The 17,949-nt window shown below is 43.5% G+C and overlaps 1 protein-coding gene across 1 annotated transcript in view; it reads right to left on the bottom strand.

The window, feature by feature from the left end:
• NFATC1 (nuclear factor of activated T cells 1) overlaps window positions 1-17,949 on the bottom strand; it is a 114,480-nt gene that overhangs the window by 30,056 nt on the left and 66,475 nt on the right. Inside the window, exons 7-9 of the mRNA XM_050892091.1 lie at window positions 16,402-16,457; window positions 14,972-15,104; window positions 698-1,384 (exon numbers count right to left, since the gene is read on the bottom strand). Coding sequence (XP_050748048.1) covers window positions 698-1,384; window positions 14,972-15,104; window positions 16,402-16,457 — 876 coding nt within the window. The remainder of the gene's footprint in view (window positions 1-697; window positions 1,385-14,971; window positions 15,105-16,401; window positions 16,458-17,949) is intronic.

Below are 17,949 nucleotides of genomic sequence, written 5' to 3'. Positions count from 1 at the left end.
AGTGAGGTCACATAATCAAATTCCAGATTATCCCTTTTATTATGTTCGACTAATAAATCTTTGGAAACTAGAGTCTGACAAGTTCATCACAGCATTTTAACTTTTCAGTGGTGCATGTAGAATACATATACATACAGAATCTTACAAAAGCAAAAAAAAAAAAAAAAAAAAGCAGCAGCAAGTCCAGAATAAGAATGGAAGAAAAAGTAGTCTTAATGTCAGATGCCACCAGACTGAAAAGTTACACTGAAAGATGTGCCTCCATTTTTAATTTGAACCTTCTCAACTGAAGTAGAGCAGTTTATCATTTAGTTCCAGTGAACAGATTTGCACATCAGACGTTTCACTGCATTATGGATGGGATGATGTTAAATATGTTTTCACTGCAGGTCCACAGGTCACTGGCATGGGCATAAGCCAAGATCATACGGTTAAGAATATTGCAATATAGCTATCGGTCATGCAGCTAGCTCTATGGTAACTCAGCATTTAATGCTTAGATAATATGGTTTCATTATCGCAAACAAAATTAAAGAGCCCTTTCTCGTATAGAGACAATCCAAGCAAAAGTCCGCACCATTCCACCAGGCTGTTAATTGAACTTTTTTCCACCAGGATTCAAAAGGAGGAGAGGGTTAAGGGAACTCACTGATATAGCAACATGGTTGAACGCAAACCTATGCTGCGGAAGACTTACCATCATCCAGGTACATCTGGTCCAATTCCTCAGGTTCTCGCTTGATCGTTACAGGAATAGGGGCCAAATTATGATTACTTTCCTCATGCAACTCTGGCAATGACAGTGGTTGGGTTGTTGGAGACTCATTTCTGTGAACCTTCGGCAGTTGCTGCTGCTGTTGACCCATTATGGATGAGTGAGTTGGACTGCAGGACTGCAAATAGGTTGGCTCTTGGGTAACAGATGGAACTGGAGAAGAGGGACTGTTGGGATAGAGTGTTTGTTGATAACCAAGGGGACAGCTACTGCTCAGATGTTGACTCACCTGCGGCTGCAGCATGATGTGAGATGATTGCTCGGGGGAGCTTGGGTGCACAACTATAGACCTTGGCACTTCCTGTATGGTGGGGACACCTCCAGCAGGCTGCTGAAGTCCGAGGTGACTGTGGCCCGGGTTGGGGATGCACTTGTAAGGAGAGGACGAAAGGTCGTGCAGCTTGGGGCTTGCGTTGGGAGAGGGTGACATCACAGCGTTTCTCTGCTGACAGGAGGCAAAGCCAGCCACGAGGCACGAACCAGGATCAGGGGGCATCATGATCTGCTGGCTGTAGTATGGTTTAGAGAGAGGGCTTAAGCCTTGGTTCATTGGTCCACAGGTTTGAGCAGGCTCATAGTCATCTGTGGGTTCTGTTTTTATAATTGGAACTGTTAAAAGAAAAAAGTTTTAAATAAACATGAGTTGCGTATTGGTATGATCAAGTTGGCTTGTGGCTAGGATACCCTTTGCAAAACAAACAACATCTTGAATAAGACTCTGTGTGTCTTTTGCCTAGTTCTCCCACCCTATAAAAAAAAATGAATGAGTCATCAGCACAAGAAAGTCACAGCTGGTTCTAATATTGAAAAGGACTATTTTCTTTGGACTCTCCTCCAGCACTAATGTGCTATAAAAATCTATTTGCAAATAGCTGTGCTTCAGTGGAAGCTTTGGACCCAAGGGCTCCATGGATTTGTAGTAATCAAAGCAAGAATTTTAACTTGGATGTACTACTGCATTTCTACGGCTACTGATGGCCCATTTGATAAATGTCTGCACATTCGGTAAACTGGAGCATAATAAGGTAGAGATGGGGCTTTCAGAGTTCAGTGAAAGTAAAATTGCAAAGATACATGACAAACTACTATGTACAAGAAGTTTTCAATTATGAGGGTATTTTTGAAAGAGTAGGATTTCATTTATTTAGTTTTTACATGATTGTGTTTAATCTTACTAACCAGCCAATGGGTGTAAAATACTCAATAAGTTGCATCCAGCTCTCAGTGATTCTAAGTTGGATCCAAACTGCTACCGCCAGCTCCTAACAAATGTTAAACTCAGTCTCTGGCTACCAAGAAAAACTGACTCCTATTCTAGACCTCTGCTTGCTCTACCCATTGTCCCAAAAGAGGCTCTAATTGAGCTGTCAAGCCATGTCTCTGAATACCACCAGCACACGGACAGAATGACTGTCTATGAGTATCAACTCAGCCATGACAAATGTAGAGCTGCTTTCTCAAATCAGAGAAGAGATCCTTCCTCAAATCAAAGTGTCTTTTTCGCATCGGCTTTCTCTCTCAAATCAGAGAGAGGTGCCTTTGCTGCGTCTCCTACAACACATGCAGTGCATAGGTAAAAGACACCCACTTTCTCCATCAGGAAAATTATAAATAATAGGGCTAAGCTAGTCTGTAGATGTATTTTTTCTAGCCAGATGCAACTCTAATGCATACAACAACTGAGTATGGATGCACAGTGGGATATATCTTCTTTCCCAAAAAGAGATCCACAGGAAGAGCCATCGATTGAAGGTGCTGTTGGAATTTTATGGTGACACCAGAGAATATCTTTCAGAATATTAGAATAACCCACCTGTTGTGGCACAAAGTTATTAATGAAACATCTTTGCACAACTCAGCTCAGAGCACATGCGTGGTGCTTGAGTGTCTCTGACTGTATTTTTATTTACATGTGTTTTACAAACACCCTTATACATTCTCCAGCCATTTACTATGTTCGTGTATGAGTCTTTTGAACCCCTAAAAATGCACGTGTGTGCATGTGTACATATAAAACCTCTTTTAACACTCACAAATTTTGCTGCTGGTGAACGCACTTCACTACCCTTGTTTTACAGTCCCCTAGCCTCTTGTTAACTTTGCTCCTTTTATGTTCTTTTACATATAGATGCTTGCAACACTTGTTTCAAGATTTCTAGCACCCCCAGTAAAAACATGTCTATATATGTAACAGATGCACAGGTGCTGCTCAAGACAAATGTGCTAAGGATAATGGACTGTCATTGGATTCCTCATAATCTTATTTTCACCTGCTCGTGTGCTGCACACTGGCTAGCAGGGCTACTAATGCTCTTGGTTGCAGAGAAGCAGATTCCAGGTTCAGTGACAGTTTTATAAAACCAATATCACACCCTTTATGAAAATGCAAGACCAAAGAAACGCACCTAGATAAACAAAGCAGCTCAGATATTGTAAGAAAATACCTTTAACAAGTTCCTGAGCTAGCAAATATTCTCACATGTTTTATATTAGGTTCACTGTACTAGCACTAACCACAGCACAGCTGGAAATATGATGGTTGTTGAACACTGAATTTTCCCAATATATCACTGTTATAGAAACACCTGTGCTAAATAATTCCAAGCTCAACCACTGGCAATTCAACTCCAATAAACCCTGGAGTTGTCTGACTTGTTATAACCTAGGGAAGGGTTATAGCCCTGGTGGCAGGCAGGCTGGAGGCTTTAAAGAAGGCAGGTTCCTGATCTCAGGCTGATTTTTCATTGTAACTCTTCTATGGCACATCTTTGCTACTTGGTTCACCAGGCACTTTTTTGTCACTTCACTTTGAATTTTTTCTTTACAAAAGCAATGCCATGGGGTCTATTTGGAGGTCCAATTAGTGGCCATGAACATTGCGAATCTGTTTGCATATGTTGCTGTACTGAAATACACCTGCCACAACCAACAGACGATAACCAGCAAGTCCTACTCCGCACTGGGCAAAGGGCTGATGGGTGGAAGGGACTCTATTCCAGATCTGTTAGTCCAAAAACTGTCTTGGAGATGGTGACAGCAACCAAGGACACTCCTGGCTGCCCATAAATTCAGAGTCCAGAGGGAAAGTAGAGACTGGTGTAAATTACACGACCAGTCAGCCTAAGTCACAGTAGCTTGTTTGCTTATGGCAGGTTGGTAGCCAGAGAGGGAAACAAGAAGGAGGGATATGAGATTAAGTGGGACCTCCATTTTATTTGACATTTGTTTACATTGTCCCCTTGTATTGCTCTGAACCGATACTCCTGAGCATCAGCTATTTCATGTAATGGGAAACAAATTGTCTTTAAATGGATAGATACTACCTGCACTTAGGCTTAGAGGTATCTGAACTTGATAACTGAATTGTCTCCATTACCTTTTTTAATGTGTTTTTTCAACACAGTAAAAAAGTCTCCCCTTGCTAAGTATCATATATTGTGTTTGTACGCTAATCTCATCGCTAGAATAGGTATCACCCTGAAAGATAGAAAAGGTATTAATGCTGAAATGGTGATGGGAATTGCATCTGACTTTTCAGTGGTTTGCCATTTGTAGAGCCATTTAACACTGTGCAGAGTGAACGTACAGATCTTACCAAGCTGGGATGGCAGCCACTCACTCCCCTTTAAAAAAGTGTAAATGTCTTCACAGGGTACCAGTTTGGAGAAGGAAGCTCTGTAGGATTCCCCCGCCCCCTGCCCTGGAGAAACCATTACTAATGACCCAGAAGATCTGGAATCAGACCTGCAAAGCTGAGCATGTCAGCAGAAACATAAGACATTAACACTTCCCTTTCTGGCTAGACCTCAACTTTTGTATTTTACATGAATAACTATATTACTTGACTTGTGGAGGACAGATATACCACAAATTGCTACATTACACCAGTTAACAGTTTATTTATGACACTCTATCCTGTACCTGCTTCTCCTCAGCCTACGTAACTTCACCAAATGGAGTAACAAAGGCCAAAAACCTTTGCCAATGTTTGTACTTCCAAACTCAACTCAAACGAGCTGTGGGTCTGACCTCCTGGTTGTTCTGAAAATACTTTGAATGTGTCAAAAGTTGGTGTAAATCACCTTATATACTTTCTTCAAAAGGGCAACTGTTCACTTCCACTTTGCGAAGGACTGCAGAGGGCGCAAGGCAGGAGCTGTGGGTATTTCAAGGCACACCTTCCAAAACCAATGCAGGAACAGCCTGTACCTGTCCTCACTGGCTACCCACTTAACATCACAGTGTCCATGGCATTACTCAAACAAGTTAATATACTTGCATGTAGTAAGGCTACCAGTTCCTAACACACCCTACTCACTGTCTCACTGACTTCTGGGGGGCTGAGACCCTCAGCTGGGGCAAGCAGCTGCAGTTGACTTAGAGCAGCTGAGGACACAAAACTTACATGCCCACCTTCACCATTTTCTCCCAGGCAGGAACCCAGTGGGTTCCTCCAGAGCAGCCAGAGCTGATCACCGGCCAGCCGTGGACTAGCATTACCGCCTACCTATTGACTCATGCTTGATTAACTGCAAATCTTTACAGACCTGAGCTAGAAAAAGGGGTTTCATTCTCAAATACATCCCTGTGGAGGCACGGTAAGCTAGCTGCCATAACACGTATCCATTTCCACCGTCACTCACTTGCATAAGCAAGTATTTCACACACGGAGATGCGACGTGATACAGAGAGTATAGTTAATTTTCTCAGGATTAATATTTAACAGAGAACAGTATTAGGCTGACTAACTTCTAGCTCAAATATTTCAAATCTTAAATGACTTGGTAAAAACCTGCCAGCTGAAAGAGACACTCCTAGTCACACAGCAGGCCTGGACTGGCAATTAACTGGAAAGCCCTACAGCTGTTCAGAATCTGCAAGCACTTTTAGCAGAAATCGGACTGTTTCTTAAATTCAGCAGAGCCATATCAAATGGCAACGAGCATTCTGTCTCAAAGATGCTCCGTGGTGCTGAGATAACACCCAGTCTTGCAGACTCTCAGCTGGCTAGAACGAAAAATTGTGACTGAATTTGCTGTACACTGAGATTTGCCAATAACAAATTGCAGCAATGAAGCCAGAATTTGTGAAACTGTGAACAGAAAAGCTGATGCAGTTTTTACATACACTCAGACTCGAAAGTAATGACGTTACTCGGTTAAGAGACCCTACTCTGCTGAAGGATCAGGCCCTTGCCATAAAAAGGAAAAAACGAATGCAAGTTTGGTTCATATGGTGTATTTTTAAATGCTTGTTACTTCACAATGCATTTGGTCAGCTGACAGACAATTTTAAATAGTCCTCGATTTTGAATATTAAAATATGACAGAGCTCACAGTTCTACATTAGTCCGATAAGCAACTTAATCTGTTTTCAATGGTTCAACGATGCCTTCTTAGGCTCTGGACTCATGTCATTATGTCATCTAATTTAATACGAAGTTCTGAGAACTGCGTGTTGGCAGCAGCCCTGGCTATAAATCAAAGCTTCTTACTCAGAGAGACCAGGGTTATGACATCATACCAAGGCACTGGGCGGAAGACAATGGTCCTTCTGTGTGGGTCTGAATCTGGGAGAAATATTTCAGCCAGTTCTGCAAGCCCACATTTAAATGAAAGGCCTTTCTAGCAGGTAAAAAGTTAATATATCAAACCTTGAAGAAAAATAATAAATCATGCACATTCAGTAAAGGGAGTCAGAAAGTGCTTAAATATAAATTATATGTATTTTTTGACAATTCTAACAAGTCTGTTTGCTTTTACACTTTAGCTATCCAGATGGGTTTTTAAACTTTTTTTTGGGGGGTGCTATTAAAATATGTGAACTGAGAAAATATAATCATATAAATTAAACAGATGTTTATCCTGATAAACATTAAACTAACAAATTCCCATTTCCACGTATCATTATCAATGCAGACATTTATGGCACTATAATATATTTATTTTACCCTTAAGTTTGATTGAACCTATCAAACAAAATAGCCACCTTTCACGGCGCAGACTATGATGTAGTTCCCTGGCACCGGCACACAGATTTTGGTTAGCATATGAAAATCAAAACACAACTTTTTTCATCATATGCATACACACATTTCTTCAACTTCTGGACTAAACGTCTCGTAATTGGTAAGAATTTGGGATGAGACTTTCAAAGCAGGTTGAGGAGTTAGCTGGCTAGCTCTCCATTACTGAGCTGAGCTCTGAAATGCCATTTGTGCCTTCAAAATCCTCCCCCATCAGTCAGTTTTGAGCCAGGCAGCACACCCTCTTCACCATGAACCAGACGTTCCTTCAGAAGATGCTGCGCAGGTCATCCCAACTGCTGCTGCTGCTCTGCTGCTGGCCGACCGGAGACATGGTTAGGGATGTGGACACATCTCCATGTACAGCTTAGGCACTCTGGATTCATGCAAAGACAAAATCCTGGCCGCTGCGGCAGCATTGGCTGGATCCAGCAGGCTTGAGCAGAGCGAGGACCTCACCCCTCGTTCTGACTCTGGAGCAGTCTGGTGTTGGGGAGAGGCAATGGGCTGGCTGCCCTCAGAAACTATAATCCCCCTGTTTTGTAACACCAGATCAGCAGTGGCGGAGCAAAACTTTCTGAAACGCCCTGCCAACATATCTGCAGCAGTGGCAATCTCAGTGACAAGGGACGGGCACTCAACCCCAGGAATCTCGTGAGACAGTCACTACAGGGGCCTTTGCAGATGCCGTCCGTAAACTGGGTATTTTTCCCTAGGCACCAATTCAACCAAAACATTTTTTAAAGGTCAAGCTACTACCAAGCCTTTGCTTTTTAGTTAATAAAACCAGGGCACGGTGACTCAGAAATAAAGGGAGCCTCATGCTATCAAGAAGCTGTAGGCAGCACACATGTGTGATTGCAGCTTTTATCTACACAAGTATCTGAACTCACTCACCCTCTCTTGCTAGTACACTGCTACTGGTACTGCTCATCAGGAGGGCTACCTCTAACACATGCCTGCCTGCCCTCTTTGGGTTTATGTGTATATATTTTTATGGGATCAGATGCATATGTACAGTTTTATACAAGAATAGCCTCCAGGTAGATGGAAGCCTTGCGCATACATCTCAGCCTATAATCTCGGACAGTGCCATTATCTGATTAGAAAGTGCTTTCCAGCTAACTCATTTACTAAATGCTTTTCAACAGCTGTTAAACTATTAGGTTATTCAATGCATATTTATGAGACAGAAGATTATATATGGCAGCTTGGTGCATACACCGTTAAACCGGGTGGGGAGGAGTGGAAGGTAGGTGGAGGGCATTTGGGTTGTGTTAGTACAGAAGATACGCATTAGCTTTCTTTCAAAAGAAAAGGGGAAAATTCTTAAAAGGCAAGATTCATTTTCCATCATAACACCTTATTAAATCCTACAATGTTGAAAAGGATAAATCAAGTCCTGTGGTATGCCCACTTGGGCTGCTCTACTGCTCCTCCCACAGCACAGCACCCAGCTCCACCACTGCCTTGAGCTGGAGGTTTAACTGTGCACAGCACCCAGGCTGCACTAGCCAAGGCTTTCTATGTCATTTCTGTCAGACACATTAAAATTCACTGGGGTGAGGTCTTTTTTGATGATGCGGCACAACATTACACCGCCAGCGCTGACATTACTCCTGCTCTCCTGACAAGGGGAGAATAGGAAAGCAGGGGCTGTGGGCAGGGGTCCCGCAAGGCAGCAGCGTGGGGGCAGCCTGATGCTCCTCATCCCTGGCAGTCCTGAGGGAAGTTCTGTGGGGACACAGCTCTCTCCTTACTGTGCCAGTCCTACCCCCAGATCCGCCCTCTCTGGAGAGGGGTTTGGACTCGGCTGACCTCAGCCATCTTGGCTCTGACATGGTCTTTGTCTTCGGAGACGGATGCAGTCCCTCCCACAGCCAGCAAAACACACCCTTGCCCGTGCATTTCACCTCCAGCAGCCACCACCACTGCATCCCCTTTAGGATCAATCACTGGGCTAGATTAATTATGGTGATCAGCCACTTGAGGAGAACAAAATAAGCATCTCCTGTAATCCAGCCCATGTAATTCTAAACCCCGTTGTCCCTCACACAACTTTTACCTTTTGGCTTTTAAGCTAATTGGAAGATCCTAAAGCCCCATGCTTGCCAACATATGCATGTGAAATCACTGGGAAGTAAGGAAGGGAGTCCTTGAAATGCTCATGCAGAGGGGTTTGGTGACCAAAACTACAGGCTGAGTTTTGTCGTCTGAAGAGGAATATTTGAAAAGGAAGGTACTGCCAAAAGACAACTTTATGCACTGGAAGTTAACTATTATGGGTGATCATTGCTGCTGCGACAGAGCCTGCTGGTCAGACATAGCCAGGGGCATCTATATAGTGCTCGTCCACTCCTGCCTGTCGCAGGGACGTCACACAGGTAATGCTCCTTCTTGGCCTTCCAGATGAAGATGGAGCACCACACAGTGAGGCAGAGTTTTGCCCCTAAAGATCAAGACAACTGCATCTGCAGGTCGGATGCGGCTGGCTAGGCTCCGGCCCACGGCCAAAACGGGACGTCACCTGGATGAAGCGTGGGCAGCTCTAGGGGGGACCCAGCAACTGGGAGCAAAAGCACACGAGGGTGTAACGCTGATGAGCGTAACGCGTGTCTCCTCTGCTCTGCTGCAGACCTCGCACGGCTGCTGGAAGAGAGCGGAGGGGCTGATGCGCCTGGCGATGATGAATTTTGTGATCCTCTTAAATGGAAACAGGACTCCGACAAAATCTCGCCTGCTTTTTGTTACTTTGTTAAATGTCAAAAGTAACAATCAGCCACCTAGCAGCCAAAATGAAATAAACAGTAACAGCACATAGTGTAAAAATGAGCAACCATGATTCATATTTTCACCTAAAATAAAAAAAAAAATACCCTGGGGCCAACCTTCCCCCCCGTCCCTCCTGTTGCCCTGCCCTGATCTGTGCAGGCTTTGCGGCAGCCCGGCTGCTCCCTGGGCTGGATGGAAACACTTCCAGCAGGTCCGAGGCTTCAGGCCTGGCTCGGCCACGCTCGGTCCCCTCGCACGCAGCCCCGGGAACATGGCACTGACCTAAGGTGGGCCTGGGCGTAACACACTCCTACTGACTTCCATGCCCCTTCCTCCGGCTCACCAGGCCAGCTGCAAGGCGCCGCCGAGGTGCTGCCTGCCGTGGCGCCGCTGCAGTCATGTTGCATATGCCGCAGGTTAGGATCCTTTCACAACCCAGGCACTGAATTTGGCACCGCTTCCCCAGCCGCCCCCAAATTACCACCCTATTGCAGACATGGCTAGGCTAATAATTTTGCCAGCCTCGAGCGTGAAAACTCAACAAATACTCAAGAGGTGAGAGGTGTCAGGAGATGATCAGCAAAAGCCATGCTCTGTGCCACATGAGAGCAGCAACGCTTTGCATTCTCATTTTATTGTTTTCTGCTAAGGCGGCCGATGTCGCCTTTTAACTTAGAAAGTGAGGTGTGGGCGGAAGAGCCGAGGTGAAACAGAGGCACGGCTGCTCAATGCAATCACTAGAAAACTGCTGATTGTACTCATCTGTAGGGCAGGCACGAGATAATTTTAGAGCAGAGGCAGGAAGTTAGGAGGATGCTGACAGCAATGTGCAGTGGGCACTGCTCACCCTTTTCAGAAGCACACCAAGAGCTTCACTTTTGCGCAGCCGGGCTGTGAACAAGGCACATCTAGTCACCACAGGCAGGCTCTCAGCACAGCTCTGTACCCGCAGATTCAAAGGACCTCCATCCCCACCAAGTCTCTTGTCCACATGGCCAGGTTTTCAGAGGAGCTCAGCACCCTGGGGGCTTGTGCAGGTGCCTGCAGGGAGCCAAAGAAACTGCCGAAAAGCTGGCTCTACGAGTGAAGGCTGTGCACTTGGAAATCTGGCCCTACGGGTGGCGAAACGCATCTCAAAATAAAAACTGCCCAGCATATCAACACCATTTCAATAAATACTAGAAGTAGTGAAACGATTTTTTAATAATGCTTTGACAATTAAGAAGCCTGACAGAAACAGAAACTGGAAATACTTTATCATCAACTCTTTGCAAAAGCATATTTTTCATTCCAGTAAAAGAAACACATCAACTTTCCTTTTTCCATCTTAAGTATTTCCTTGACAAACTAGTCTGTCTTTGCTTAGTCAAATATCACTACTTGTCTAAATAAAACTCAAAGAAAAACTTTTCTGTGTTCACCTTTCTTGATATCAATATTCATTAGATAACAGAAATCATAGAGAGCATTTGCTCCTATCTGCGAAAAATAAATTCTTGAACACATTTCCTCTATTTTGATGTACCTACTTAAAAGAAATCTGAATAAACAGAGATCTAACCCTTATCATTCAGTGTGTTGTTTAAAGTCTTCTGAGCTGGAGAACTCCTTCAGCTTTCTTAGCAGATGAAAGCACAGGATTTGGAACCACAGCATGCATGTCTTGTTGCTTGTGTGCTTCTTCAGGCTCTCCAGATTAGTTTATACCTCAAATGCTACCACTACTGCTTACACCTAGTGATTTCAGAAGACCATTCCTCCTGTTTGAAATGCATATATGGGCCAATGGTATAATAAATTCATAGAAGCAAAATGATACGCAGTCATAAACAGAAATGAAAACCAAGCGTTTTTCTAGAGGGCAGGGTTCACAAATGCAGGATTCACCAATGGTTTTCCGAAATGTTCTGCTGCACATAATGGAGCCACAGAGCACGCCTGCACAGAGCTGCAGCAGTGGAGGCACTTTAAAAGCCGAATATCCAAGCGTCTGCTCATTGTGCTTTGCTCAGGCTCCTGACTGCAGCATCCGGTCCTGCGCCTTCCTCCTCATATTCTGATAGGACGTGGCAATGCAAACGTATTAGTACTTACCATAAGAGCTGTGGGAATTCACCTGTGCCAGAATGGCATGGAAACTACTTAAATTTCTGTGCCAGGCATGTCTGGGGAGGACTCTCAAGAGCCTACAGCCTGCAGGCTCCAGGACAAAACTGATATGCAATTGCTCAGCGATGCGTAATATTGAAGCGATACTAAAAAAAAAATGACATTACAGTCATTTCTGTACAATATAGGCTAATACAGGATTCAGGGATTGCTCAAATTCAGCAGAACACTAAATCAAAATTTCAATTAAAAGTGGATTATGAGTACTTAGGTTTATGGTCTGTCCCAAGCCAAAGACTTAAGCAAGCCCGTTTTCCAGACCTTGGCTCTCATTTGTGAAGCCTCTACTTTCTGTTTTGTTTTGTTATTTAAACTTTTCATTTACAGAGCAGTAAGATTTTCATTTTTACAGCATTTTTTTTCTTTCTGAGGCAGGAACTCGTCTTCACCAAGTAAGTCCCTGCTATGTAAAACACTTGAGCTAACACAGAGGAAAAGCACGATCCTGCCATATCTCCGCAGCACGGGAGAAGCCTTACGGTGGCGAAACCGTAACACTCTGCTGGAGAGGGCAGCTTGTGCTGGCTGCACGTCACAGAGCTGTACTCCATGGAGACGCTATAGGACCATCCACGGGAGGTGGGATGAGTGAGGCCACATGTCCCTGGATCCACTGGCTGTTTTCCCCTAGGGAACGAGGAGAAACAGGAGCTACAGGAAAAAAAAAACCTATTGCTCTGTGGTCGGGGCAGGAGCCGCGCAGCGAGCCCATGGCTCTCCCACTGGTTGCACCGTCTGCGCATGCCCACACCCACCCCAGGAGCACAGCCAGCGGGCTGACACAATATTTAGGCTTTAGTCCATATACGGTATTTTGCTTTGGCACAGTCCAGTTGGCACTGAAATGTTAGCATTTTCACTAGTCCTAAAGCACAGAAGGAGAAGAAGCTTACAGGATACCATCTCATCTGTGTAAAACCACATCTTAGACTTGATGATCGCTCTGACATCTGCTTGTCAAAAGCCTACACCTTCTATGTTCGTGGGATTTGTTTAAACAAGAGACAAAGTGTTACCCGTACCAAAATAGTGCTTATCTCCTTTACATTTTTTTACACTGATCACACAGTGGTTGTTGACTCAAGTCTTTTTTTCTTCATGAGCTAAACCTTGGTTTTCTACAACGTCTTGAAACGTTAAAAGAATGTTGTGACTGAAATCAAATAAAGCAGAACATCCTAAAATGACTCCTAGAAATACAGCAGCGTAAATGACTGATTCAGTCATTGTGCATGGTTTCTGAATATGTAGTCAAGGTGATCGTATCTATCTTTGAAAAGCATGATGGAAACAACCATCAGCAACATAAGGGCAAAACCTTACAGCTACAACACAGGCATAATAAAAACATACTATATTATTAATTCTGATGATTGCAGAAGCACTTTCACTCTTACCACTGTTATGAGAGAGTCTGCAAAGAACGTAAGATGTTTTTCAATTACCTATATACACATATGCATTTATATTAAGAGAACATGAGTGGAGAACCAAACAGGAATGAGGGGAAGGCATATTTACTATGAATACCTGCTTCCCTTTACCCTACTCTGGTGTTACATTTTTTCTTTCAGTTTCCCTACACTGAAACGAAAAGATTTCACATGAATTTAAATCAGTACAGCAGACTAAACAAGATTCCCAGTGTTTTCAACAATTACCATAATTAAAGATGTCTTTGCAGAATAAAGCCTAGGCTGGTTCTCTGTTGCCTGTCCCTAGGCAGATACTCCCATCTCTTCACTTCAAATGAAACATCAAATGTTTCAAACTCAGAATGGTGGTAGCATAAACCAACTTTGCAGCAGTGGATACTATTCCTATGGTTTAGAATAAAATGGTGAAAAATGGCCTATGTAAAGGTTGGAGAGGAAAGATGCTGCTTAATAAACAGCAGTTAACAACAGGCATGTATTTGAAATACTTATGAGGGTAACTTGGGTGGCAAGGCAATACCTGTTGGCCTTTACAACAGATTTTTGTTGCTGAAAAGTGTTGTGCAAGAGAATAACAACTCTTTTTCTTTCCAATTTAAGAGATGAATAGTCTCTAAATATACACAGACGTACCCGCTGGGGATGAAGTTTGCATAAGTAGGCTGATTCAGTGAAGCATAGCTATGCAGCACATACACAATAAGCAGTCAGTTGCCCATGTCAGCTTTCCTGTACTTTTATTTTAAATTAAAGTTCTGATAAAAGTCTGGAGTGCAAGCAAGCTAACTGGGTGAAATTCCAAATGTGTATTTTATGGGATTTCACCTGCAAAAAGTTGGCAGGTCTCTTCAAGTCATGTGACATGACTCAAGTATTGCTTTGTGGGAATTTCCCTCAGAAGGACTATTTTCTCTTGGAAAGTCTATGAAAGAGCATGAACCTAATCATTTTTCTAATTCATCTTCCTTCCAAAACAACAACAACAAAACCACCACCCTTTTTTCCTACCTTCCCCGAAAAAGTGTTCTCAGAAAAAGAGCCATTTCAAATTTAAAAAAAAAAAAAATCTAAATTTACTTGCTATTAAAATCTTCATACAAGCCTGCCTGGAATTCAGCTAGCATGAGTGACTTTATTGTCATGTCACAGACACCAATATAAGCTTCCAAAAAAACCTGGCACACATGTTTCTGAACATTTCCTCTACATGAAGCATTTTGTATGGAGCACTCTGATCGCCATCCACATTGTGCTTTTCATCGCTACCCAAGAGCGGCATCAGCCTGGAGCGCTGTTTTCACCCTGCGTGAGACAGTGAGGTGCAGGATGACTGGAAGGAGAATCCCCACACCACCTCCAGCTCAGAGCCCAGCACGGTTACAATGCTGTGGTGCAAATTCAGAAGTATTATTCAAATGCAACATACCCTCTGGGGCCACAAAGTCAGACCAAGAGTTGATAGCAACTTAGCAGAGAGCTCCACACGTTCACAATTTGTGGCTACACATGTGAGTTTGTGCTGGGACTCTTCAGCTCCCAAAAGCAGAAAAAGTTGTTGTTCCAACAGGTCTCTGCCACCGATATGAAAGAAAATAATCTGCAGAGAAGGTTTCTTGTGTGGGCAGCAGAGAGAAAGGCAACTCTAATGGTCTGATTCTCACTCTCATTTTATAGCACCAGGTATACCTCCAAATTACTCATGTTACTAAAGAATTATCAGAGCCATATATCTTTCTAAGTAATCATCATTATCTCTCATTTTTACTAGCAGAGATAAGGAATATATTTTGTTACCATTAGCAGGAAGATAGGTGAAAAGCTGGTACTGGCTTCTCTTTCTCTTTCCGTTGCAGACATAGAAGTTGACCTGAACAGGGCTGGTAATTCTCTGATTGCGGAAAGGTGGTATCTCAACCACCAATGAATTCTGCAAAAGCAACAAATCAGAAAGTCAAGGCATGACTAAGGCAGTCAAGCTGTACAATAGTATTCACATGTTAACCCTGAGAAGGAGGTGCCTGGGCTCACAAGGAGGAACACACTCTCTGCAGGGGAACTGGTGGGCTTCGTGGGCAGGGATGGCCTCCCGCCGCCCCCAGTGTCCGTGCCAAGGACTCCAGAAGTAGGGAAATAAGATTTTAGCATGGCTCAGGTCTTTACAAAATCACTAGCCTTCACCTCTTCTGTTTGGACACCAAATATGATACCGCGTATGGACAAGGCTCTACCCCTCCTGCCTCTGACAAGAATCTGGGACCACAATCAAATCGTGGTCTCTAACTCAGGAGGAGAAAGCACAACCGCTTGGCTGGCAGGTCATCCCCAGTATATCTCACCCTAACACAACTTCCTTTGAAAGGAGAATTAGGACAGGCATATGATTATTCAAATATTTCCATTCTCCACAGTGAAATGTTTTTTCATATAACAACTCGGGAAGTTTTAAGCATGCTAGTTTCTGTGGATGAGAGATCTTGCAAGAACATCTAGCGCTACATGAAGAAGGGCTGGAGAGCATGTAGATGATCTTCCACTGTCAGAAACCAAATGCTCCAGCACAGGGCTAAGGAATGACTTAGCTGCTAGGGCATCAGCTTACACAAATGCACAGTAAAATCTGCTATGACCATCAAAACGTCCCTTGGCACTTTTTGAAAGAATAAAAGGGAACGCTCGTCTTAGCATTTGGCCTGCATTCAGCTGAGGTCTTTAAATTGTTTGCCTGCATGTCTCCAGCAGGTTTGCAGTTAACAAACTGTTGCATATTCCTGCAGAGGTGGAATAGTGACCATATTTCCCACTCATAGTCATGGCTGAGGGAGCCACACTTCTCCAACTGTGGGGCTGATCTCCTGTGAGGGGACTCACATTTCTTCTGCCGAAGGCAGACAAAAGCCAAGGAAAATGATCAGAAATTGCTTTGGGAGCAGAGGGAAGAACTGACCCAGCAAGACAGAAGATGAGCAGACGGGGCTGGCCCATCCTGGACAATGAAAAAATATTTTCCAAATGGTCTCTCCTACTTTTGGGATAGCTTCCAATGAAGGCTTTTTACCCCACGCTCCCATTAAAGAAAGATTTCTAGGAGGGGAGGCCTAAGTACTTGTTCTGTTTCAGTGGGGAGACACAGTGCCAAAGCCTTGGAAATCCCTCTTTAGTAACAGTGCTGGAGAAGGCAATATATATTTTTCATCTTGATGTTAAAATATTTAAGGCAGACTTACTGGCTTGCACATTTCTTTGTCGGTTTTGGCTTCCATTTCCCACACATGGTGACCATCTAAAAGACAAAAGAAAAAGATATCTAGTTCCGTCCTTTTTTCCTCTCCCAAGCCTACAAAAGAATGACTTTTGCAAAAAAATCGCTTTGAAGGGGCACTGCATATATGAAAACCAGCTCTCAAAATGCATTGCCCAACCAGGAGGCTATCTGGGTAACCCGCAACAGGAGTCCACTTAGCTTTTTTCAAGGGGGAACCACAATCCAGAGCGCATGATACTGCAATGGGGGAAAGCCACCGGGAGTTTATTGTGCCACTAGTTTGGACAAAATATGCAACTGTGCTACACCTTAGTTTTCCAGACTTTCAGACAAAAATACTGCTACCTATGAGGCCTTTTGATCACTACCTATGCAGTAAGTCATATTCAACATTAATATTAAACAAAACAAAACAAAACCAGTAGTATTACGGAAGCTCCCCAGCCATGCAGCATTTCATTTTAATATACTCCTAGTCTGGCTTGTCATAATTCTGCTGCTTGGATCAAAAGGCAAGGCCATAGGTTGGGAAATGTAGCTTTTGACTCCATTTTACAGTTGGTTTGGCCCAGCTACAGTGGTCCCACCTACAGTTTTCTGGAGCTGCTTCTAGTGGTGTGTTGGGTCCTCCTAATTTACTGTGTTTCTGTTTTCAAGCAAACAGATTTAAGCCACAGCTATCACTTTTTCTGGGGACCTGTCTTTTAGAAGAAATTGGTTTTGCCTGGTCATTTTTCCTGTGCCTCACTGATACAGAAGTCACTGGTCAATAACAGGGTTTTTTTTCTTCCTTGCGGCTTCAAAACTCAACAGCAAAGAAATTAGAAAAATAATACAAAACGTAAGGTTTCCATTCTGCAGGCCTAGAAAAACACAAACGTGTACGAAAGGCCACAAGCAGACTGCTGTCTAAGTTGGGCAGCGGGGATACATGCAGCTTCATGAGTCCCACCATTGTCAGATGTCACCGGAATGAAAGAGAAAATGAGACTTTATGTCATCTCTTTTGTATATTTATTGCAGCATCGGGACATGCAAATGCAAATATTAGTTATTTTGAACTTCATCACATAGACGTGGGCCTGCCTTAGAAAAACAGCTCTCGGCAAGGTAAAAGAGTGAATGCACTTTTTCTTCTCTCTCTGCTTTCATGGCCAGGATGGAGGTGACGCATTTAGAACTGCCTGATTTATTACAAATGTCTGTAAATAATATTTTTGCGTACAGCTGTCCTACTGTGAAAGGAATGTTGCTGAGGGACTAGCCCTGACGATTGTTTTAACATCCAAAAACCCTTTCTTTTTAACGTATGGAAAGAAGTGCAACGTGAAAGCTGCAGCACAAATAGCACAGTGGATTTGGCAGGTCTTTCTGTAGGAAACAATTAGCAGATCTACCCTTAGTTTCTTCCTACATTTTAAATTGTGACGCTGGAAAAGGAATCCCTTTAATTGGTACTGCCATGTTTGGCTGGGGGGAGAGAAGGAGCGGCCAGACCGTGCTCGAGTCT

The sequence above is a fragment of the Gymnogyps californianus genome, chromosome 2, assembly GCF_018139145.2.
Source record: "Gymnogyps californianus isolate 813 chromosome 2, ASM1813914v2, whole genome shotgun sequence".
Lineage (NCBI taxonomy): Eukaryota > Metazoa > Chordata > Aves > Accipitriformes > Cathartidae > Gymnogyps > Gymnogyps californianus.
This window is presented reverse-complemented; position numbering and strand designations above follow the sequence as displayed.